The following is a 23,342-nucleotide window of genomic DNA, read 5'->3' as shown; positions in this document are numbered from 1 at the left end:
TTATATTAAAGAAATCAATCATAAAAATATCACTGTGTACCCAAACTAAACATTTCAAGTCAAAACGTACACAAGTCTCCTGTATAAAACATACAATGGAGCTCAGGCACAACATTTAAGTAGTAATTAACCAAGCTTTTAGAAATAATACGCGTCTCAAGACATCTAGTTTGTATAAATTTTAGTGTGTTCAGGCTTAAGAAAAATCAGCCCCCACCTTATGTACAGTACATTGCACTCTGGGTAAAATACAGTAAAGTAGAGTAATACCCCTTTACATTTGTGAGGGTTAGGGGTGGGCGATGCCTGTGAATGTGAATATTCGTAAATAGGGTTCGTGGTGAAGCTCAATCCATGCTAGCTTGAAAGATAACGTAAGTCTACTTATTACAATGTCTAAACAGTACTGTACTGTACACTTAGCATGTCAAATTACTTTGTGTTTTTTTTTCTTTATAAAATGTAAACCATCTAAATTATGACCCTGTATGTGGAAGACTGCTACCATATGCATTGGGAGCCCTACAATTTGGACTCTTGGATTATTAAGAATGCTAAACTCATGGCAGATTCCAGTGTCACAAAGGCAGCTAACAAGTCAGTGACGCTGGTTGGTGACACGAGCGTACTATATTAAAGATGTAGTATGCACTTAGGCTAACAAGCATTATGTATCGCTAATATTAAATGGTGTGATTTTTTTGTGATCCAAATAATTTTCACTATAGTTTTTGGCTTCACATCGTGTGCGATTTTCTGAAATTTTGCAGTTCTAAAAGTTTAGAAGTTCTAAAAATATTCCCATTTACGTGTTCACAGTCAGTTTGCAAATAACCAAAACCGTGAATGTGAAAAGCCTGAATGGAAAGGGGTTACTGTATTTCCACATAGCCAATACGACATATGACACGCATGCCTTGCTGAACAATTAGCCGTGACACGACCCTCACTTCTGTATGTGGCATGTCGTGCTAAGGCTACATGCTGGAAGACACGGCCCTCACTTCTGTATGTGGCATGTCGTGCTAAGGCTACATGCTGGAAGACACGACCCTCACTTCTGTATGTGGCATGTCGTGCTAAGGCTACATGCTGGAAGACACGACCCTTACTTCTGTATGTGGCATGTCGTGCTAAGGCTACATGGCATGTCGTGCTAAGGCTACATGCTGGAAGACACGACCCTCACTTCTGTATGTGGCATGTCGTGCTAAGGCTACATGCTGGAAGACACGACCCTCACTTCCGTATGTGGCATGTCGTGCTAAGGCTACATGGCATGTCGTGCTAAGGCTACATGCTGGAAGACCTACTGTATCTCTGATGGAAACTCAGGTCGGTTTCTTACTCCCCCTGCATCCCCGATATCCAATCCAGCATTTTTTGCCGGTATCAGCACGACATTGATAGTGAGTATTGGATTGGTGCCATGTCTAATGTGCACCAATAAGAATGAAGATCACCTGAGTCTTCAGCCAATGATAGAGACCGTCTCCCTGATGACTGAACACTGCTGCAAGGAATAAAGGTGAAACATAAGGTACTGCTCAAACGTTTTGTAAGACTGACACTGTAGTCAAGTCAATAAGACCTTAAGGTTAGCCTAACCTTAGGAGGAATCTCTCTTTACGTAGCTCTAAGACCTCATAGATGCCTCGGGACAGGATGAACATGACAAGAGGCTTTCGGCTGGCCTCTCCCTGTGCGAATACCCCGTGGATCTTTCACAGAGCAGAATCATTTTCCACATATATAATGGGAGCCGAGTCCGCATCTTTTCAAAGAGGTAGGCCTGTACATCTCAATTTCATCTCCAGCCTCCTCTGAGAAGAGGCTGAGTTTGTTAAGGCTTCCTGATGTGCATTCATCTCGGGCCAAAGGATGTCTTTGTTTGATCCACCTTTAATATTGTTCTGATGGATTTTCAGTCATGCTTATCTGCTTGGCCTACCTGTGACCCTGTCCTGAAGCACCTACAGACCCATGACTTATTTCTTTGCATTTCCTGTTACTTTTCTGTCAAAAAAAACCCTCTTTAAGCTTCAGAATATTGAGTAGGGAATTTGTTTCCCGGCAATCCTGTCTTGATCCTCAGTGGTCCATGTATATGATGGAGAGACATATGGTAGATGAATTTATGAGACATATCTGTTGTGCTTTCAAAGCTTCTGTCCATGGGAAATATTTACTAGAAATGGAATATATATGTGTTACATGATCATTCAGTAATAATAATCATATTGATGATGGTGTGCTGTTCACCCTGCAGTAAACAGTGATCTAACACTGAAATACTATTAGTGGTGTAACAGTTCTGATACCGAGACTGCGGGTCTCTTATCCTGGTTCTGGAAGACGGAACCTGCAGTAAAAGCTAAGCTAGTTTCATTAGCTCAAGATAGATGATAACCCAGAGATTGCAGAGCGCCCGACGTCACACATTGCACATTGACGTCAGCGGTGCAGGAACATTCTGGTTATCCAGTAGAGTAGTATTTTATTTTTGTAATTTAATTTTATGTAGTTGTCTTATGTGAAGATAAGTTAATCTCACATGTTCTTTAGCCTTATTCTGTTTAGTGTTACAAATGGTTGGTGATGGAGGTAGACAAAAAATCCAGACCAAGATTTTGTTTCAACTAACCAGGTGACTATCAAGAGTGACTGGTTGACAAGTTGTTTGACACAAAATCTGGGTCTGACTTTTCACTTTCTGGACCCGAATTATCCACCACTGGTTGATGATTAATAAAACCCAGAAATTTGTCCTGTTTTTTTTCCCCTTATTGACCCCTCGCCCCCCCCCCCCCCCCCCCCTAAAAAAAAAACAAAACAAGGTATGAACTGAGAACCATGGCTCAAAAATTGAGGTCTGAACCAAATGATGGAATTGGAGAATCGTTACCCCCCTAAATATTATAGACCTTTCTCAACCTATATACTGTGAAACCTATATAGTGTGAACTTGCCTTTTTATCGTTATCCTTTATGTGCCATTTGCTAGGTCTCTTTAGAAACTAACATTACAGGATATATCACATTGTACTCATACACTGAAGCCGTGTTTTACACATAATACTGTAACTGTAAGGATGGGAGCAAATGCATCCTAAGCTGCAGTGTAAAACTATAGTAAAACCACAGTGTTGTGGGATTTAATTGGGACATTAATGCTGAGAGGCCCCTTTTTCAGCTCAGCCTTTTCAGCTCCTGCATTAACTGAACATGTCTCATAAATATTCCATCATAAACACTAGTGCTAATCTATTTTGAGATTCAAACTCTTCTCTCTAGACATCGCAGTGACTGATTGGACTTGAAATGCATTAATTGTATCCTAGCAACTGCAGTCAATATTTCTTGGCCGCAGCACTTTACTGTATATGATAATTATATTTAAGAAAGCAGAGTATGATTTTTAGGTCTTCAAGAACGACATATCTGATTTTCAGGTCTTGGACCGTCCCTGACACTGTAAATCGGCAGAAAATAGTGTTTCTTAAGAATACTTCAATCTGCTGGGATCAGAATGTGCCATTTTAGCCTGAGCAGGCTATCTCTGTCCAGCGCTCTCATGCATGTCTTTGCTAGTGCTGCCACTGCTTTGCTTTGACCTGCAGTCTGATGTCTCTCTGGCATGATGTCATAGTGTGCAGTTACTGTATTACCTTTTTCCCAGCATTGTTTGCTTCATTAGAACCTCTAAGATCCCAGCTCTCAGTGTCATTAGCAGCCAGTCCATTGCACTCTTCAAACCAGCATATCTGTCATCCCTGTGCTGCTCTCAAGATAAGAAACGGCATTTAGAGTAGTCCTCACCTTCTGTTTTTAAAACATTAATGTGTATTGGAGCACACGCACCACAGCCCTTCCTTTAATGGAACACTCCACTAATTGTTTTTATGCAAATTTCACATGGAACATTCTTCATGTGTCTTTGTATTAGATTAATTCAATCAATGAGCCTGCAAAGCTAGCCTGCTAAGGCCCTCAGTGGCCATTTGATTCACTGCACTCATTTTATTCAACTGCCAGTGCATCAGTGGAGAATTGCACCTGCACTGGAGCAGCATGGAACTGTACTGTGACACTGGACTGGCTGATCTTGGAGTATGGGTGGAAATATTCCAGGAAAAAGAAGCACATAATTTTTCCCGGGCCTCATTTGATGGAACCTTATGGAACCTGTATAGAATTTATGATTAAAATTATACTTTGGGGTTTGATCAAGTCGTCCTTTCTGTTCTTTCTGTGGTCCTGTATCCTCCTTGATGAATTGTCAATATAAGGCATTTAAGGTGTGTTCCATGTTGGTTACCATGGTCACCATGGTAACCAATAGAGATCACCGTGGTCAGTAACATCAATCCGGCGGCAGCTCCTCTGCTCTATTCGTCTTCCTTCCTTTTCTTTCTTCATTAGCTTTCCAGTTTTTCTCATTAATGATCTGCATGCACTTTCTCCCTTGGTTGATGAAATATGATTAAGGAGGATGACATTGAAATGAAAATTACAGTAGAAAATATGTGTTGTCTTCTCCAGGGGTTGGTGAGGGATGACAGGATTGTTGGTAGAATTTGCTTTGTTAAACAGCTGGACTCTGAATCTGGAAGTCAGCTAATGCTTAACATCTGTACAGGTTTACTCAATGCAGGGGTTGAATAACAGCTGAGTAGCTTGGAACTGGTGAGAAGAGTTTATTCTCATACATCGATATTCCGACACCCTGCACAGCACACTGTAAATGCATCTGAAAGTCTGTGTATGTATATTTGCATATATTTACGTATGTAAATTTGTAGTATTTAATGCAATTTTCACATGATTTGGGCATTGATCTAGTATGGCATGACTTTTACATTAAGATTATATGATATTAAGGTCCCACTTATCTTGATTATGAAGTATCTATGTCTAATTCTCCACTTTTTCTATCTGAAATAACACCAAATTATGTTTGTGAGTAATATAATGACTTTATTGGCTCAGTCCTCATGTTAATGTTTTAGCTGAATGGTCCATGTCAGTCTTTACTAATATGAATGTCCTACTTCCCTTACAAAGATGTTAACTTTGTAAGCCCTATATGCAGTGTTAACTGCACTGTGATGCAGTGAGGTTCTTGGACTGAGTTGCTTTGTAAGTTAGATGAGAAAGAGGTTAGATTTAACTGAAATTAGTCATGCCACAGTGTATCTGAGATGCTAACCTGACTCATCTGGGTCATCTTTACCCAACCTTCAGCCATATCTGAAAGTCAACACGTAGTAGCCCTATGTACAATTTTCAGTAGATCTGGTAACATATAAGCTAACAATGGCTTCAGATCCAGCTAAATGTTTTGGTACCATTCCCATGCTCCAGACATCACCAAAACCCTTAGAGATGGCATGTGTTTGCTAGACTGTGACTGACCGACTGCCGGCAAGTATTTTATCGAGGGCAGTCTTGTTCTTTTAGTGTCTTACTTATATGCAGAAGGAAAGGGGAAAAAATAACAGTCTGCACCTTGGAAGTTTTGTGGCCAATGGTTATTAATTTCAGTTTTAAAAAATGCTGAGGAGAATCTGGCTTTCTCAGGTCTACGAACGAGGGACCAACATGGAGCAGTTTGTGACGCGCTTCCTGCTGAAGGAATCGGCCAATCAGATCCAGTCCCTGCTGAACTCCGTGGAGAGCGCTGTGGATGCCATCGATGAGCAGCACGGCCAGTCAGGGTGAGCTGGCTGCTTCAGAGAGACTCAGCTGTGGTGTTTTTCACCTTGACCACCTTCCAAGCAATGGGAAGCTGTCATTCTGTGCTGTGCTGGCGAGATCGCATTGACTGGGACTCTGAATGCTTGTATGATTCATATAATGGGAGTTTAATGGCATTTCACTGGCTTCTAACCCGCCTAAATTAAGACCCATGAGAAGCACACTGAGAATTACACTGAGAAGCACACTGAGAATTACACTGAGAAGCACACTGAGAATTACACTGAGAAGCACACAGAGAAGCACACTGAGAATTACACTGAGAAGCACACTGAGAATTACACTGAGAAGCACACTGAGAATTACACTGAGAAGCACACTGAGAAGCACACTGAGAATTATACTGAGAAGCACACTGAGAATTACACTGAGAAGCACACTGAGAATTACACTGAGAAGCACACAGAGAAGCACACTGAGAATTACACTGAGAAGCACACTGAGAATTACACTGAGAAGCACACTGAGAATTACACTGAGAAGCACACTGAGAATTACACTGAGAAGCACACAGAGAAGCACACTGAGAATTACACTGAGAAGCACACTGAGAATTACACTGAGAAGCACACTGAGAAGCACACTGAGAATTACACTGAGAAGCACACTGAGAATTACACTGAGAAGCACACTGAGAATTACACTGAGAAGCACACTGAGAAGCACACTGCTTCACATGCGACCACTCCCTGTCTGTGTCTCCTACTCTTATTGCCTTCATAAGCTCATACGTACAATTGGTGTCACCTTGTTTATCTACCTGTTTGTGTAATATCTTATTTCTGTTTTACTACCTCTATTTTACTTTTATATATATATTTTTTCTCTCTTGATTATATGTTTAATTGTATGTTTGACTCCTTATGTCGTACCACCACCTGTAGCAGGAAGAAATTCCGTGTACTTTTTTTTTTTCAAAGTGAATAAAGATTCTGATTCTGATCTCGGCAGGCTGTGTCCGAGCAAAACGAGCCCCCGTGCACCAGACAGCTGCTATGTGAGCCCTGTGCCCGACTACCCTCCCAACAACAGGGTGAGCGCCAAGGTGACCATGCGGACCATCAGCCCGAGCGCAGGTGAGCAGAGTCTCCGCCGGCACCTGCTCCCCAAAGCAGAGCGCGAGCTCTGCCGTCCCGGTGCACTGTGCCCCCACACTTTGAGCAATGAGCTTACGTGCAAAGCAGTGTACCTTGCAGCATGTCCTTGTTTTCCTTTTATAAATGAAATAATTCTCTTGGCAGAATACAAAAGCTCTACAGTTGCTGAACAGAATAGGGTGTCATCAGAAACTTTAAATACGTGTTTCATTCCTCCCTGTCCTACTTGCACCATGTCTGTCAGATGCAGTAATTCCTGGGGGGGGGTGAAATATTTCCTAATGGTGTGTTGCAGTCAGATTCCCTCTCAGCCTCACTGCATTCGTCAACCTATATTCACGCAGCTCAAAGAGGTGTCTGTGCTTGAGATAAAGACGGTCTCCTGTGTTTTGATTGCTGTTTCATTGTCAGATTGGTGATGCGGATGACGGTTCAATTCAGAACCGTCGTTGTTCAAAAATAAAGGCTCTTTCTGGTCATTTCAGGGATGAATGCGAGGTTATGGGTGTGACAGCATGTCACAGAGTGCATTACCACTCACTGTCACTGCTGTGTGTGTATTTATAAGCCAGAGTTGCTGAGGTCTACGGCTTTAACCCTTTCTTGTCCCCCGCTGTCACATTATAAGAAAAAAACAGGATTTTTTTCAAATATTAGCCATGTTCTCTCATCCAGTATTTCCTATTCAGACTTATATTCTCTTTTCTAATTTAATAACTGGCCACCTGACCACACTCATGTACTTGAGTCAGTGGTCTAAACTCTAATTCCACATACCTGATATTTCTCATCTGTTTTGTTTGAAAGCACTTCATTGCCATAGATATCAGGCCCTGGGCAGGAGCATGGCCGGTTCTACCTACCAAGAAATCCGATGATCATTTCACTTCCTGCGTAACGTAGGTAATTCAGGGGTCCTAAGCAGCTGCATGTTCTGTCTATAGCTAGAGTCGGCTCTGGCTAGGAGTTTAGCATGAATGAAATCTCTTGCTCTGTGTGGAGTATAGTGTCATCCGCCAGCCGCTACCACAGACGAGAGAGAAGGGCATTCTGGGTCAGCCGGTGTGCTGATCATAGGGAATGTTTGTTAGCGGAGTCAGCACACCTGTGAGCACAGACCCTCATCTGTGTGTGACTGGAGTCCAGGAGAACAAACCAGGCCCAGCGACGAGGACGTTAGCTTCTGCTCCGCAACCATCAGTCCCTGTGCCGTGCTGAACGTGCTCCCCCTCATACCCTGTGCTGTTTATTACAGGGCTATACTATTATACGCTACCTTTCTCTTCTCCAGTGACCTACTGGATTTAATCTTATTAGAAGATGAGGTTCTTCCATAAGGGGGAAAAAAACGGGAAGATTTTCAGGGCCCAGACACTAGAGGGTGCCCATGAGCACATGGTAGGTTTGTTTTTTGTGCAGCCCTGTGCTCAAAGAATGTAGAGAAGCACATTCCGTGATGGATGGGGGAAGGTCCGATGGCATATTTAACAATACACTAAAAAAGCATTTTATACAGTGTTTTATTGGAGCACATTGCCCTTTCTTGTTCTCTTATAGTACTGGTTTCAGAGTGATTTCTTTGAGCAATTTGGCCGCTGCTCTCTGTAACGCAGATTCTTACGATTGCGTGCGTCAGAACATCATTCCAAGAGGACCACTAAAACCACAAAGCTTGACGCTAAGGTCCATTGGTTTTCACAACACCCTGCCCCCACGTCCCACAAAGGCCATCATCAGTTCTGCTTTCATGTAATAAATGGACTCTGAGCGTCACGTGTGCAGGCAGCGAGCTGGGAAAATCATTCCGGTTTCCCAGTGTCCCGCACTCTGTGGTGCCGTGTGGCGCACAGTGGAGATGCTCCCGACTGGGAGGGCCTCATCATTAGCACAGGAGACACACGCCGAAAGGCCGATGTACGGCTGTTAAAAAGGGGTCGAGGATTTCCGGCGTACATCCTACTGCAGTGAAAATAGATTTGTATGTCCGGAGGGGTGTTAAGCCACACACTGCAGAACAAACTAGGCATCGCCGGGTGATAAAATGTTGATTTTGATGCCGTTGCAGTACAGAGAGGATCATAATTAGCCTGTTTCTCCTAATTACCCGTGTGCCACCGTGCTGAACTCCCGCCTGCTCCCCAACGTGGTGCCCAGGCCGTAAGGGAACTGGCCTCCATAGATGCAGCATGGATCTCTCTTCACGGGAGGGGGCTGAGTTTAACTGCATAGAGCAGGACGGCCCGTCTAAATTTAGCTCTTTTGGAAGGAGAGCCGCCCCGCGATCGGTGATGGAGGGGAGTGCACTATCTGCAGGGAACATGCACACCCAGGGAAGGACGACCCCTTGTCCTATCGGGGGGGGTCTCAAAGGAATCGCTCTGCTCTGTTCTGCTCAGCTTCACACGGGAAGTTTGCAGGCTCCAGGCTGGTACCTTTGTACCATCCGTGTTACCATGAGGGCCGGTGCCAACTTTTGGGCTGCAGCACAAATCAGCAAATTCAGCAGAGTAAACATGCAGCTTCAGGCCCACAGTACACTAGAGAAAGCACCCCCCCCCCCCCCCCCTTCCTGTAGGGAAACTCCGATGCCCATCGTGGCAGGGGGGCCACTGCAAAACTTACCAAGGGGGACCCCACCTCCCCCCCCACTTGCTGCCCAGCAAATTTCACCGAGTGCCCCTTTTGATAACTGATCGTCCTGCCCCCGTCAGACCCCCCCCCCCCCGTGCTGAGACCCCTCCTCATCCCCTGCTGAGAATATTAACATTTGAAGGAGGGACAGAGAGGTTGACATCATTTTTCCAGGTCTCCAGTGGTGCCGTGCTGTTGTGGCTCTGGTCCAGGATCAGTTACCTTCCCAGTTACCTTCGGAGATGTTCTCTCTGGTCTGCTTTGATCTCCTCACTTAGGGCCTGCCTTCCTGTTCGTTATGAATTTCATAAATCAGTGTGCTCTGCAGTTTTTAAAAGCTTTCTGACTGTTTATGCTGCAAGCTTTAGGGTGGCTCCTCACTAATCCAGGCATTAACGTTCTTCGGACACAGAGCCGACTCTGTCCAGCGTCAGCAAGATGGCTGTAGGCTTTTATCATTAATGCCTCCCTGCTTGTTCCACTGCAATGGCACCGTGTTTACGTCTCCCAAACGTAACAGCTACCATATGCTGGGCACTGCAGCCCAGTAGTGGCAGATGACGGCCCTTATTACCATATTAACAAGAGTGACCAGATTTTCAGAGTGTACAGAAGGTGAGTACAGGGTTGGGTCAGAGAGGCCCCCCGTGATCCTGGGATGGTGTTAGAAAGGCCCTCAACTCCCGTGCAATTTCCCAAAACACAGAAGGTACATTCTGGAACGGCTTCCCACCTCATGTGGTAATGGTACATTCCGGAACGGCTTCCCACCTCATGTGGTAATGGTACATTCCGGAACGGCTTCCCACCTCATGTGGTAATGGTACATTCCGGAACGGCTTCCCACCTCATGTGGTAATGGTACATTCCAAAATGGCTGTATGTATTGCATAATGTCCCAAATGTCCCCACAGAGTGATAAAAACTTATTTTGACATTGTATGATGGTTGTCGTAGTTGGGATTAGGGATAGAAATGAATGGAGATCTCAATACAAACGTGTATGTGTCTGTCTGTCTTTGTGTGTGATGCTGGTTTTAAAGAGAGAAATCCTTCTTTTCCAGTTCCTCTTACAATCCTGGGGCCAGTGTTTCCACTGCGCTGAGACTACAATGGCCTTTTCCTTTGTCATTGCCCTCCCCTATATCACTATCACCTATTCCCAGATAAGGTCCCCATTGCCTGCTCCCACTGATGCCTCGTTCACTGTCCCAGCCGGGCCAGTTCTTACAAAGGGGCAATGGGAGCGTCTTTGTACTTCTTGAATAAAAGCTGACATTTTGGTGAGAGTGCTTTTATTAGCTGGGCACTCGAACAAAATGAAATGTTGTACGACCTGTGAAGGAGTGATATTGAAGGAGCCTGTTTTACAGGAATGGGGGAGGTACAGAAGGAGGGGCTGGAGATGCAGATCAACCGGCTGGCTGAGCTGATTGGGAGGCTGGAGAACAAGGTGAGGCTCTTCCAGTCATTATCCCTGGCTGTGGCATCAAGCATCCGCTCGCAGTGTGGCTAAAGTAACAATCCTGCAGTGCTATTTAAAAAATAAAAAGATAAACATTAGTTGTAGGCCTGTTGGGATCTGCATGACAATTTCACAGAGCGGACCTGAAGTAAAGATGATCAAACATTCCCTGCCGATCCTAAGGATTGGAGCCTATCACAGCCAGGGGTGGGACACCCTGGACAAGATGTCCGGCTGTCACAGGGCACATACACTGTCACTCACTGTGGTTAATTTAACTAACCTAAGTGCGTCTCTGTGGATCGAGGGAGGAAACTGTGCAGAGTATGCAAACTCCACACACAGATACGAGGTGGGATTCAAACCTGCAACCCTGGAAGTGTGAGGCACCACTACCTGCCCTGAGCTACCACGCCCCCCCCCCCCCCTCGTACTCACAATATCATTTTTTATAATTTTGCTGTATGCCTTAAGTTTATGCCTGTTCATGGAACATGGCTCTAAAAATGACTGCAGCCAGACTGAACCCCTGGGTAATTACAGTGTGAGAGAACCACAGGTCTGTAATACCAATCAGGTCTCACTTGTTTTGGGTAAAGTCGGCTAATCTTCTGTGTGATTATTATTGTTTTGCTTCAGACTGAAATGATTTTTCCTTTTCACTGCTTGCAGTGTGGGACGTAACAGAGAGAGCGAGTAACAAAGGGAGTAATTACAGGGTCTTGATAAGAATCTGTTCCAATATCAATCACTCTCTCCCCCGCTCTTTTTGCAGGTCCCAGGTCTTGTAGTCAAAGACCATTGTGAATTAATGGAGTGCCTAATTAATACTGCAGATTCTGGACTGCAGGAATACGTATCGCTGCGACTAATAGCATTTTGGCGTGTTTATTGTACCTGTGGTGAACCGGGCATTGAAGGTACATAAACAGAGTTCTTCCTCATGACTCCCCTTGGTGTTTCATGGCTTAAAAAGACTCTGGAGCAGCAGATCGGTCCTTAAGGAACAGACTGAATGGCCAAAGCTACCAATACTGTTTACACGTGATCTTTTTTTTTTTTTTGATTTTCTGGGTTCATCATCTGCAACCGGGAAAATCTAGACCAGTGTTTTCCAACCCAGTCCTCAGGAATCCCCAGACAGTCCGCGTTTTTGCTCCCTCCCTGCTTCCAGCCAATCAAGAACACAGAATACGTGGTTTGGGTGTTAGGTGCTGGGAGAGTGCAGGATTGTGGACTGTCGGGGGTGGGGAGGGGGGGGGGGGCCTGAGGTCTGGGTTGGGAAACACTGGTCTACATCAGACCCCCAGTCACCTTCTCCACAGCCCCCTGCATACCTGGACCAAACAATCAAGGGCATCAAATACCAGGTTCGAGTGTGCAGGGAGCTGTGAGGTTTGAGAAACTCTGATCTAAACCAGTAAGTTCCACTCATTCATCTTTTACAGGTTAAGTTTTGCAAGAACACTTGCTTCATGAAGCTACTCTAAGTATGGTGAGCAGACCTCATGGTAAGAGCAGATTACAGTCACAAGTTTAAAGATTAAAAGCATAATGTACATATGCAAGAGAGGTCAAGTTAGCCATAGAATAAAGTCCTTATGGTGTTTTCACTGGACACCTGCCTGTTTTTCTCCTGCTAATAAATGCATGAGAACAGGCAAGCCTACCTGATTCTACCTTACAGAAAGGAAGATGAGCTTCAGATTACCTTTCTGCCTGAGAGCCGCGTGACGGATGATCCTGGTAAGAATTCACGCTGGCTAGGAAACCTTCGCTGTGCCTTTAGGGAGTCATTCGTGTTGTTTCTGCTGTACTGTTATGAAGACCTCAATCATTGTGGCAGGCTTGTCATAACGATGCACTCTTTCATCCAGTGACTTGCGTAGACCAATGGAATGATGGTTTTAGTTTTCAGTAGGTGGTTTTACTCTGTATACACTTTCTCTACTGGAAGCTGAGAGGGAGAAAAAATGTGGACTGTCTGGCAGGGAGTTGGGAGGGAGCAAAAATGTGGACTGTCTGGCAGGGAGTTGGGAAGGAGCAAAAACGCAGACTTGGGGGTTGAAAAACACTGGTTTAGTGGTTTTACAGTTTAGTTTTGAGGAGTGATTGATCTTGGATAATAGATAATTGCATTGCCCCTTCCTGATTCCCTCAATTAACAGACATTTGTCACACTGAATGGTTTCACATCTTGAGACAAAAATGTAATATTAGTGGTCACCACAAAGATTCTGGAAGCACAGTATGCTATGATTAAAGGAAATTCCAGAGATGAGAAAAAGGGAGTTGAAATATATCAGTCTGGAAAGGGTTACGAAGCCACTGCTGAAGCTATCGAACGCCAATGAATTACAAAGAATCAGTTCAGACATTTTTCTTTTGACTGTCAACTCCAGGACCCGTGGGCTAACTGGTGAAGTCCCAGGAGATCGGGAAATCCAAGGTCCCGTGCTAGTTGTTAAGTTTGAGAAAGGATTATGGATAGCAGAATTATCAATCCATTTGATCTGAAGGATGCTCCGATAAACGATAAAAATATTTTTTCCCTCCAAAAGCTATAAAAATAGGCTCTACGTGACAAATGTTAAACCCTTACTCCTGAGTATAGATATGCACATGCCTAGTGTACAACTACAGAATCAATGCACTAGTTACAGGTGCTACAGGGTTAATGTCCAGTGCCTAGTAATTAGTTCAAGTTGGCTGAAGCTGGGATGTCCTGGTGTGTTGCTGATGGAATCTGCCCAGGAGATGAAGAGGTCATCAGCGACCAGAGCTCGATGCAGAGGTCATCCGCGACCAGAGCTCTCATATATATGACTTTTGGCTGCGAAACCTTTCAATGACCATTCATAAAAGGCAAATTTATATTGTTGTCATAGGAAATCTAGCTAAGGATGCCAAGGTGATTAAGCCAAACGTTCTCCTTGTCTGAACATTTTGTCAGTGGTTTTACATAACCTTATAAAATCTGTGCATGCTGAGGTGTTTCGTCCCTGGAGACCAAACCAAAGTCACTCATAAAATTTATGGTTCTGTCAACTGGCAAAATTTCACAAGCATAATAAGGAAATTTCTCAAGTATAAATACCTTTAAAGACCAGACTTATTTACATTCTGTACATAGATTTCTCACATGTTGCTTACTGAGACGATGGAGAGGAAAGTTCAGAATCTAGTGGCTTTGCAGTGTTTGATTCTAAGATTGTATATTCTAGCTCATAAGACTGATCTCCAGCAATCTGAAAACATGCATCTCCATATTTCCAGATAATAAAATTATGAAACAAAAATTACTCTTTTTACTTTAATCATTTGATCATCTGGAATATATCTTTTCTAGTAACTGAACTGAACTTTTACTTTTTTCCTTGTGCTCTGAAGGAAGACGTTTTAATTCAGAGCTACTGTAGCTGCAAAAAAATGGTATTTCTTATTTAATCTGCTGAAGACAAAGTTGGCTTAGGTCTAAAATGGTGGGGGCATGATTTAAATGTAGCTTCTGCTTGGGGCCAAACATAAGACCAGAGGGTACAGAATAGATGAGGAATCATGGAGGTTCATCAGAACAGTCTCCATGTTGCCGATGGCCTGCACATTTTTTATTTTTTTTTTACAAATAAGATTCTTTGTTTAGGCTGAAACAAATCCAACCATGTATCATGGGCTTATAGCTATCTCTCACTCTGCATGTAATTTCGACATGAGAGGTTTAATAAAACTCTTCACTGAAGGCTTCTCCACTAATGATGGGTACCTCACTTTGCCATTTCTACAAGTATGACAGGTACTGTACATATCCCTAGTTTACTCTCCTATGTTACACATACAATGTTTGGATAAAAACTATTGGCCGCACCTCTTAATCATTGAATTCAGGTGTTTCATTCAGACCCATTGCCACAGGTGTGTAAAATCAAGCACCAAACCATGCAGTCAGGGTTACAAACATTTGTGAAAGAATGTGTCATTCTGAAGAGCTCAGTGAATTCAAGCGTGGTACTGTCACAGGAGGCCGCCTTTGCAATGTCAGTTCATGAAAATTTCTTCCCTACTAGATATTCCACAGTCAACTGTAATGGTATAATTGCAAAGTGGAAGCGTTTAGAACAGAAATGGTTCCACTGAGCAGGTCACCAAGTACTAAAGCACATAGTGCGTAAAAATTGCCAACAATGTTGACTCTAACTCCAGAGTTCCAAAATACCTTTGGCATTAACCCAACAGAAAAACGTGGAAATGTGTACTGTGGAGTTACGAATCACACTTCTCTGTCTGGCAGTCTGATGAACGAGTCTGTGTTTGGCAGATTCTAGGAGAATGTTACCTGCCTGATTGCATTGTACCAACTGTAAAGTTTGGTGGATGAGGGATAATGGTATGGGGTTGTTTTTCAGGGGTTGGGCTGGGCCCCTTAGTTCTGGTGAAGGGAACTCTTAATGCTTCAGCACAACAAGACATTTTGGACAATTTGATACTGTAAACTTTGTGGGAACAGTTTGGAGAAGGCTGTCCCATCATTGCTGTGCCCCAGCGCACAAAGCAAGGTCCATAAAGACATGGATGGGGAGTTTGGTGTGGAAGAACTTGACTAGCCCGCACAGAGCCCTGACCTCAACCCCATCAAACACCTTAGAATGGAGGTTGCAAGCCAGGCCTTCACGTCCAACATCAGTACCTGACATCAAAAATGCTATTCTGGATGAATGGGCAAAAATTCCCATAGACATACCCCAAAATCTTGTGGAAAGCCTTCCCAGAAGAGTGGCAGATGTTATAGAGGCAAAGGGGGACCAGCTCCATATTTATGCCTATGGATATAGAATGGGAAGTCATAAAAGTTCCTGTAGGTATAATGGTCAGGTGTCCCAATACTTTTGACTGTATAGTGCATAACACTTCAGAGTGAAGTGTGGGGTCAGAGCGCAGGGTCTGCCATTCGTCCAGCACCCCCGAAATAGTCTGCAGACTTAACAGCTTTGCTCAAGGGCCCAACAATTATGTGATCGATCTACCAACCGCAGGATTCATTCCCGCAACCTTCTGATCAGTCCTAACCTGGTCCAGAAGTTCATTTCAGAGGTTGTCTGGCATACAAACTAGCAATAGACTTTGGTATCTCCAATTAACCTCAGCAAGTTCTTTTTGGACTTGGGGGAGAGGACAGAGTACCTGGAAGAAACCCCATGACGACATGGGGAGAACATGCAAACTCATAAGACATAGAACCATGGCAGAGACTCAAACCCTGGTCCCAGAGGTGTGAGGTAACAGTGCTAACCACTGCACCACCATGCCGCCCCGCAGTGCTAACCACTGCACCACCATGCCGCCCCGCAGTGCTAACCACTGCACCACCATGCCGCCCCGCAGTGCTAACCACTGCACCACCATGGGCAGAATTTATCGTATCTAAATACTGAGCTCACTAGGTTAAGGATGAAGTGATTCAGAGTGTGTATTGAGGCTTGGAGAGAACATGGTTTGTGCTTGCAAGAGAGTAAAGAGGCTCACAAGCCTGTATCTCTGTAGAGCATCCTGTGAGTGTTGTGTGGGTTCCTGGGGAGTGAGTATTAATAGCCTCTTCCCTTTTTCGTTATAATGGGTGTATCACCCAACCAAGCTACAAAAATAAGCATTTTGAAGGCAGTATCGGGAACAGTGATGAGTCAACACTCCATTTGTGCTCTTTAAGACTGCTGAATGCTCTCCTATTGATTCAGATCCTATTAAACCCCGAGCATATTATTTCGGATTTAACATGATATTTTGAATGAATCACAAGCACTGTATGTTTGAGTATTTATATACAGTAACATGACAGAATGAAGGAAATTATTGATGGAGTATTTTACAAGGAAATGTAACATGTCACTGCATTGAATGTGTGTCAGAAGCCCTTGTTTTGTGCTGGGATGACTGCAGATGGACAGACCAGGGCCTGATGTGAAAGCGGCGCTTTATTGGCACAGCTGCACTGGAACGCTTATTTTCACACGTCCCGTCTTGCTCTTCTTACATACACATATATACAGCTGAGAGAGAAATGTGGGAACTACAGGGTCAGCCGTTTATTTGACGCCCCTGGAGCTTTTCAGGGGATTAAGGATATTGCTGAAGGCCCCAACAGGCCTCTACCCATTCTGCTGAAGATGGGACTCGAACCGATGACCATCAGGTCACAGGCACAGAGGCTTAACCTGCTGTACCACACGCCACCCTATCAAAGAGAATGCATCAAAGCCAGCACACGCTAGTCCTGGTGAACCCCACTCATTGGAGGGATCCTTTATGGCTCCTTTAAGGTCACACGCCTAGAAGCATCACCACTGTACCAAAGACGCAGAGCTGGTCAGCACATGCTGACTAACACAGGCAGCCCAAAGGATCCGGAAGGCTTGTTCTTATAATGAAGCACAATGCTCTATAAACATACAACATCCAGCATGGATTAAGAGCATTATTTTTGAATGAGTTGGTAAAATTTGCTTTCAAGATGTGATGCAAGATATCTAGGATTGGCAGTGACCTGTTGGGACCATGAGGTGGTTGGCATATAGTGGGCCAATGGGGTGACTGTGGGGTCTTCACTGCAATGAACCCTGTGGTGGCTCATCACCTGCACCAGTGTTTCCCAGTCTAGTTCTCGGGGACCCACATACAGTGGATAGTGCATTGATTCTGTAGTTGTAGCCACATTTTTGCTCCCTCTCAGCTCTGGCAGGGAGCTTGGAAGGAGCGAAAACATGGACCGATTGTGGGTCCCCAAGGACCAGATTGGGAAACACTGGTCTGGACCACAGTGTCCAAGTGGCTCCCAGTCCAGGCTGTGGCACAGCGAAGTCTTTAATCCACGTGTGGATTTTCTGTTGCTTATTGTTGCAGACAGTGTGGTTTGACCTTCACCAGAGGCTAACAGACTCCGATGGCGCAACCAGTGCAGTAAGTAGCATCTTCACCATTGCAGCGCTGTACAGTGGTTTAGAAGGACCTTCTTGCCAAGTGCAGCTCCACCGGCAAGTGCCTCTTAGACAGTTTTTCCGTGGCGCCATGCATCCCTCCAAAATCTTGCTTATGTTGGTAGTGCCGATACTTCTCCAGATGTTTGCTGTCTGTTTTTCCCAGCATGCCCATGGAATGTCTGCATGAAACGCACATCTCATGCAACACCATCCTTATGCTTGTAGGACATCTTGCCACGCCATGGAAGTCACAGGAAAAAGCCCAGATGCGCGTATAGCAGCATGCATGTGGCCCAAAGATGCTGGTTATCCTTGGCATGGGATGCTTATGTGTTCTGCGTCAATGACTGTATGTGGACCAATGGCCCCATCATGAATGAATGACAGCTTTGCACACACTCATGCACAGGTATTAGAAGGGGGCATAAAAGTGTATATCATTGTGATATTCATATTTTTGCTGCCAAAATGTGTATATATATATGTATGTTTACAAGGAAAATACCCTGAATCAGTATGGATGCATAATTTAGACACTTAATTAGACACTAAACAGATGTTTGCCTGCCATGTCATACAAGGAACTCAGACAAGATGTTAGGCTTTGCAAAACGAATGATGAATTAGCACAAAGCAATCCCAGGCATAGTGGTGGAACTACAGGCCGCACTGGGGCCCACAGAAACTGGAAGGCTGATGGTGTAGAAGGGCTGTGATGCTGACAAGAGCTTTTCTCAAGGTCAGGGGATGCACTATAATCAGAGCCGTCATCTTTCGCTTTCGTGAATTGGCTTGTGGGTGACAACCCGAGGAACTGAACACCCTCGTACCTGTGACATGGCCGGGGTCCAGTCGTTCCATTAGACAGCAGGATGACATCCAGGGTGGTGCTACTCCCCAATGCTATGCATTCTTTATGTGTTTCTTCCACACCCCACTCAAACACGAGACCTCAATACACTATTTATGGATTACAGCTCATCCAGACTGAGAGACGTTTCCTGCAGAAACATTCGCAAATATTATTCCGCCCATCCTGCTTAATGTGTAACATGATGGTTAATGTTGGATTTTATTGCTACCATGAATAGTGAATTTCCCAGCCCATTATGGGTCAGATATCTTTCAAAACTGCGTGTACGTGTGGATCAGTACCGGGAACAATTTGTGTGCGTCTGATGGAAAGCAAAACTGGAACATGTTTATATGAATAGCACATTCATTATGTTAATTGTTGTTCGTTCAGGATCATCAAAAGTGCTTTTAAATGTCTTTAAATCTTAAAACCCTCCCTTAAAAGTGATATGTGATGTGTTCTGTTTTACGTGGAAGTTGAGTACGAACCAACAGTACAGCAAGTTGAGTATCAGCATTATCTGCAGCTGCCTGAATGCCTCCATTGTTCGCCCCTTTTTTCTGACTTGGTACAGCCCCACTGTACATGCAGCAGGTTTAATGAAATTGGCAGTGTGGGATAGAATGGGGGGATGGGAGGGAAAACAACCATGGCTGCAGTCAATTCCATGAACAGGTATTCATTGCTCAACCAATTCTGCTCGTGTGAGGTAGAATAATTTAAGATTGGGAGTCCCTGATTGAAACCTAAGCTACGAGAAAGACTGATCCTCTCGGAGAGTTCAGCATTACTGACAGTTAGCAAGATGCTTAAGTACACTTTAATTCAGTAGTGTCTCTGTCACTGTGTCGCCCCTCTTTAGAAGAGAAAAAGAAATTGTTGCAATAGGACCTTGTAAATTGCTACTTGCTGGTAATTGCATTTAAATGTGCGTTCATTAGTGCATTTGCCGGAATGAAAAAGTTACTTCTAAAGCTTTTAAAATATTTTTTAAGTATCGAGCATTTATTTTTAATGGTCCACGTAAGACAACAGAAGGGAAGGCATAGGCGCTGGGGACTGTGGGGGTCTCCGGCCATGTTGGGGAGGGGGGTGGTGGTATTTCCCAGTTTCCATAGTAACTGGTGATGGGCTCCTCCAAGATGATTCCCCATCCAGTCTTCCTCTACCTCTGAGGACACCTTCTGCCTTCCAAGCTCTCCTTTACACACGTGCACGTTCACATTGCCTAGGAGGTACAGAGCAGTGGTGTCGTATGAAGCCGGGTTCCGGTTGCCATGTTGGCTGATATCATCCCCCAGAAATACTTTTTTAACTAGCTTTCCCTGACAGCATGGTATGCTGGCAGAATATCTTCCATCTCTTGGGTGATGGTATCGTTTTTTCAGGTTAAAAAGGTGCCAGGTTAAAATCTGTCTGACAAAAGACCTGTAATAATATTCAATAGTAAATATGTTTATGTCCAGCTGTCAGGGTCCTAGTGTGGGTCATTTGTGCTAAATCCCATGGAATAACTGCTGTATTTAATGTATAATGTGTATTTATAGTGTAATATTATTAGCAGTCTTCAGGGTGAATTGCCCTGGGTATCGTTCCTGACTGTGGTTAGTTTCCTGTGAAAACACTGTCAGAAAGGTAACTGATGATCATTATCCTTATCAACTGCTTTTGTCTGAAAATCTTGGGGGGGATGACTGACTAGATAAGTAGAGCTATTGAATTTAGGAATTAGTGTTTGGTTTGCTTCTGAGAGGAGAGAAACAAGCTAATTTTTCTCCCCAAACCTTAAAATTACTACGAGCATCATTCCGTTTTTTCAGCACCTGATCTGAGAGACAAACCAAAGAGATAAAAGAGGGTTGCAGACCCGATCACTGCACAATGCGCTGAACGTCTCCGCAGGAAGTTGTCAGACCGCAATGTATAAGAAGCCATTTGCGGGCTCAGCACCGCACCGACAGATGGAAATGCCGTGCGGCTCTGATCCGACTTTGAAGGATACGGCTTTTCAGAGAAAGAACCAGGAACTATAAAAAAAAAAAACCCAACTCCAACTTGAAATGAGTCTGACAACCGCCCCCCCCCCCCCCCCCAAATTGTACACTTGGAGTGGGGCTCTTAAAAAGGGCAGCCAGTTAACAACTGCAGGATCATCGCAGCCTCACTGCGATCTTCTGGAGGCAGAAGGAGGGCAAAGACTCCAACTCTATAGCACCTGATAAGGTTCTGCTCGGGGCAGCTTCTTCGGGTACGAATGGGATGTCTGATCAGCCGCCAGGTCTGACCTCCTGCTGAACTGCTCACAAAAAAGGGCCTTAATTTCCCCATTTCTCTCTCTGCTGTTCCAGTGTCTCTACTTGATCCGCCAGGAGATGACCGTGTCCCAGAAGCAGCTGGGGGAGTTCTGCGAGGCCCTCAAGCAGTATCTAAAGAACGTCTCTGCACAGCAAGACTGCTTCCAGTGAGAGCTTCTCTATTACATCCACATCTGAATGGCTGCCACTCTCTCTACCCAAATATTCTCCTGAGTCGAAATTCCTGGCTGCTGATCAGTCCTCCATGTCAGTCTGCACATGGATACTAACCCTAGGTAGTGTCCCGACTTTCATACTCAAAGACTTGGCAAAAACAAAGGTTAAAGACAATATCAGGTCACGATAGTCGTGGGATTTGCTGCTACAGAGAAGCTCGACTAGATGATTCTGCAAATGCCATAATAATATTGACAGAGGGCAAAGGAGAATCACTGTGCTCTTGTCCAACAATATGCCTGCTGTAGTCTAAGACCTACAGATGGGGGACCGGGGGGTCAGCTGGACAAACTTTAAGTCACAATCAGAGGTGGGGGATGTTTGATAAGGAAGAGGGGGATCTGATCCTTGTTTGCTCTGTAGTTTTCATTAGCAATGTAAATCTCAATATGAGGGAGTCTTACTGAGTCAGTGTCAGTGAGCTATGAGCGTAATGTCAAGACCCCCGACAGCTGTGCTTCTGCGGGGGGTGGGGGGAGGAGGGCGATTTTTTTCTTTACTTTCTGTATTGTTGCCAGAATGGCGTTTTTAAGGGGATATGCATCTGTGCGCTGTTTACGAAATCCTCTCCGAGGGAGACCCCTGATTTAGACCTAGAACCGTCAGCAACACTTATTAGGAGCGTGGTAATGCATGACGATAAATAATTGATGGGTGAGACCTCGAGTTCCGGGGGGGGTGGGGGGCGGGGCGGGCCCACTGACAGGATTCACTCTGCTCCCACCCACTGCGTGCATAAACATTCATAAGTATGGAATCAAATGCTAAATCTGTTCCTCAATCAAAATTTAAACATGACCCCCTTATTAATTTATACACCTGCATATCCGTTACTGAACTCAGTGTTCATTCTGCTTACTCTATGCTTATGAATTTCATAGTTCCTGAATTTACATGAAACCCAAGATCCTTCCTTATATTCTGAGCATCAATGGGGAGATTGCTACAGCACCCCGATTCTGCAGTCTGTGACACACTGACCATGATCATAGCGAAAGTCACAAACAGCCTGAACAGACTGTAGTGCCATTTCATGTGATTAGATAGTGATGATAAAAAAAAAAATAGAAAGCACTGCCCTCTAGAGGTGGATGCGAAAAAACACAGCAGCTTATGAATGGAGTTCACACGATGCTAATGCCCTCTTGCAGCACACAGTCACACCAACAAGAATCAGGTTTGTTTGCCATGTCACCCTCTCATCATATCCTGTTTTTGCATTTGTCAAGTGTGACAGCAGTTCGGCTACCGGATGGAGTCTCCTTTGTAGTATACGAATTCTGGGAAGGAGAAGAGGAGTGGAAAAGGTAACGCCTATACATTTAACACAACGCAAATATATATAATATATAATATGGTTGATTTAAACTTGTCAAACAGCAATGACAGCTGTGGAGTCCTGCAGGGGCGAATCGGCTTGAGGACAACATGGAAGCCCGTCAGACAGTGGTGGTCAGAATCACTAGGCCATTTGATATTTTTGTCCTACATTCAGTACCGTGGAATATGGAGGGACGTTTGGCAGCTTTGAGATCCGTCATTTCACAGCTCAGATAACTGGTACAAACAGGTGCTCACCCTCATCTGCTCGCTGGCTGTGCGCGTCGGCGCAACGTAGCATGAGAAATAGATATGGTGTAAAGTAGCAGCCCATCCTGTTCATTCTCGCTCTTTAAGCTTTTACTTCTTAGACTGTATGAATCGTGGGCACAACTCATTAGAAACTGCACAGATTCCGGATCTGCCTGGAATGTATTACTGGGATGAAGGTCGCTCTCTAGATGGGCATCATAGCAGCTAAACCTGAAATGAAAGCTTAAGACCAACTGTGGCTGAAACTTTTTTTGGCTGTGACAAAAGAAAATAAAGTCCAGTTCAAAGCGATACCCATAAAGGGGATGGAATGTTTTCCATCTAATGGGATCTTTTTGGCTGGCATGTGTTGTGTGAGCCTACAGAACCAACATTTTTTTGTATCGGTGATTTCCCATGAACATTGGCCCGTGATCGGAACTCTCCCTGCCAATGTGCTGCGTC

At 44.4% G+C, this 23,342-nt stretch overlaps 1 protein-coding gene across 2 annotated transcripts in view; it reads left to right on the top strand.

The window, feature by feature from the left end:
- Nucleotides 1–23,342, top strand: part of necab2 (N-terminal EF-hand calcium binding protein 2) — a 76,872-nt gene that overhangs the window by 51,373 nt on the left and 2,157 nt on the right. Inside the window, exons 6-11 of one of the 2 annotated variants that reach the window (XM_023827091.2) lie at nucleotides 5,581–5,717; nucleotides 6,709–6,833; nucleotides 10,859–10,938; nucleotides 17,842–17,898; nucleotides 21,123–21,235; nucleotides 22,535–22,612. In XM_023827091.2, coding sequence (XP_023682859.1) covers nucleotides 5,581–5,717; nucleotides 6,709–6,833; nucleotides 10,859–10,938; nucleotides 17,842–17,898; nucleotides 21,123–21,235; nucleotides 22,535–22,612 — 590 coding nt within the window. The remainder of the gene's footprint in view (nucleotides 1–5,580; nucleotides 5,718–6,708; nucleotides 6,834–10,858; nucleotides 10,939–17,841; nucleotides 17,899–21,122; nucleotides 21,236–22,534; nucleotides 22,613–23,342) is intronic. The other variant, XM_023827092.2, reaches the window with a different exon arrangement.

Source organism: Paramormyrops kingsleyae, chromosome 13, assembly GCF_048594095.1.
Source record: "Paramormyrops kingsleyae isolate MSU_618 chromosome 13, PKINGS_0.4, whole genome shotgun sequence".
Lineage (NCBI taxonomy): Eukaryota > Metazoa > Chordata > Actinopteri > Osteoglossiformes > Mormyridae > Paramormyrops > Paramormyrops kingsleyae.
Note: the sequence above shows the minus strand (reverse complement) of the source record. Positions and strands in the feature narration are given on the sequence as shown.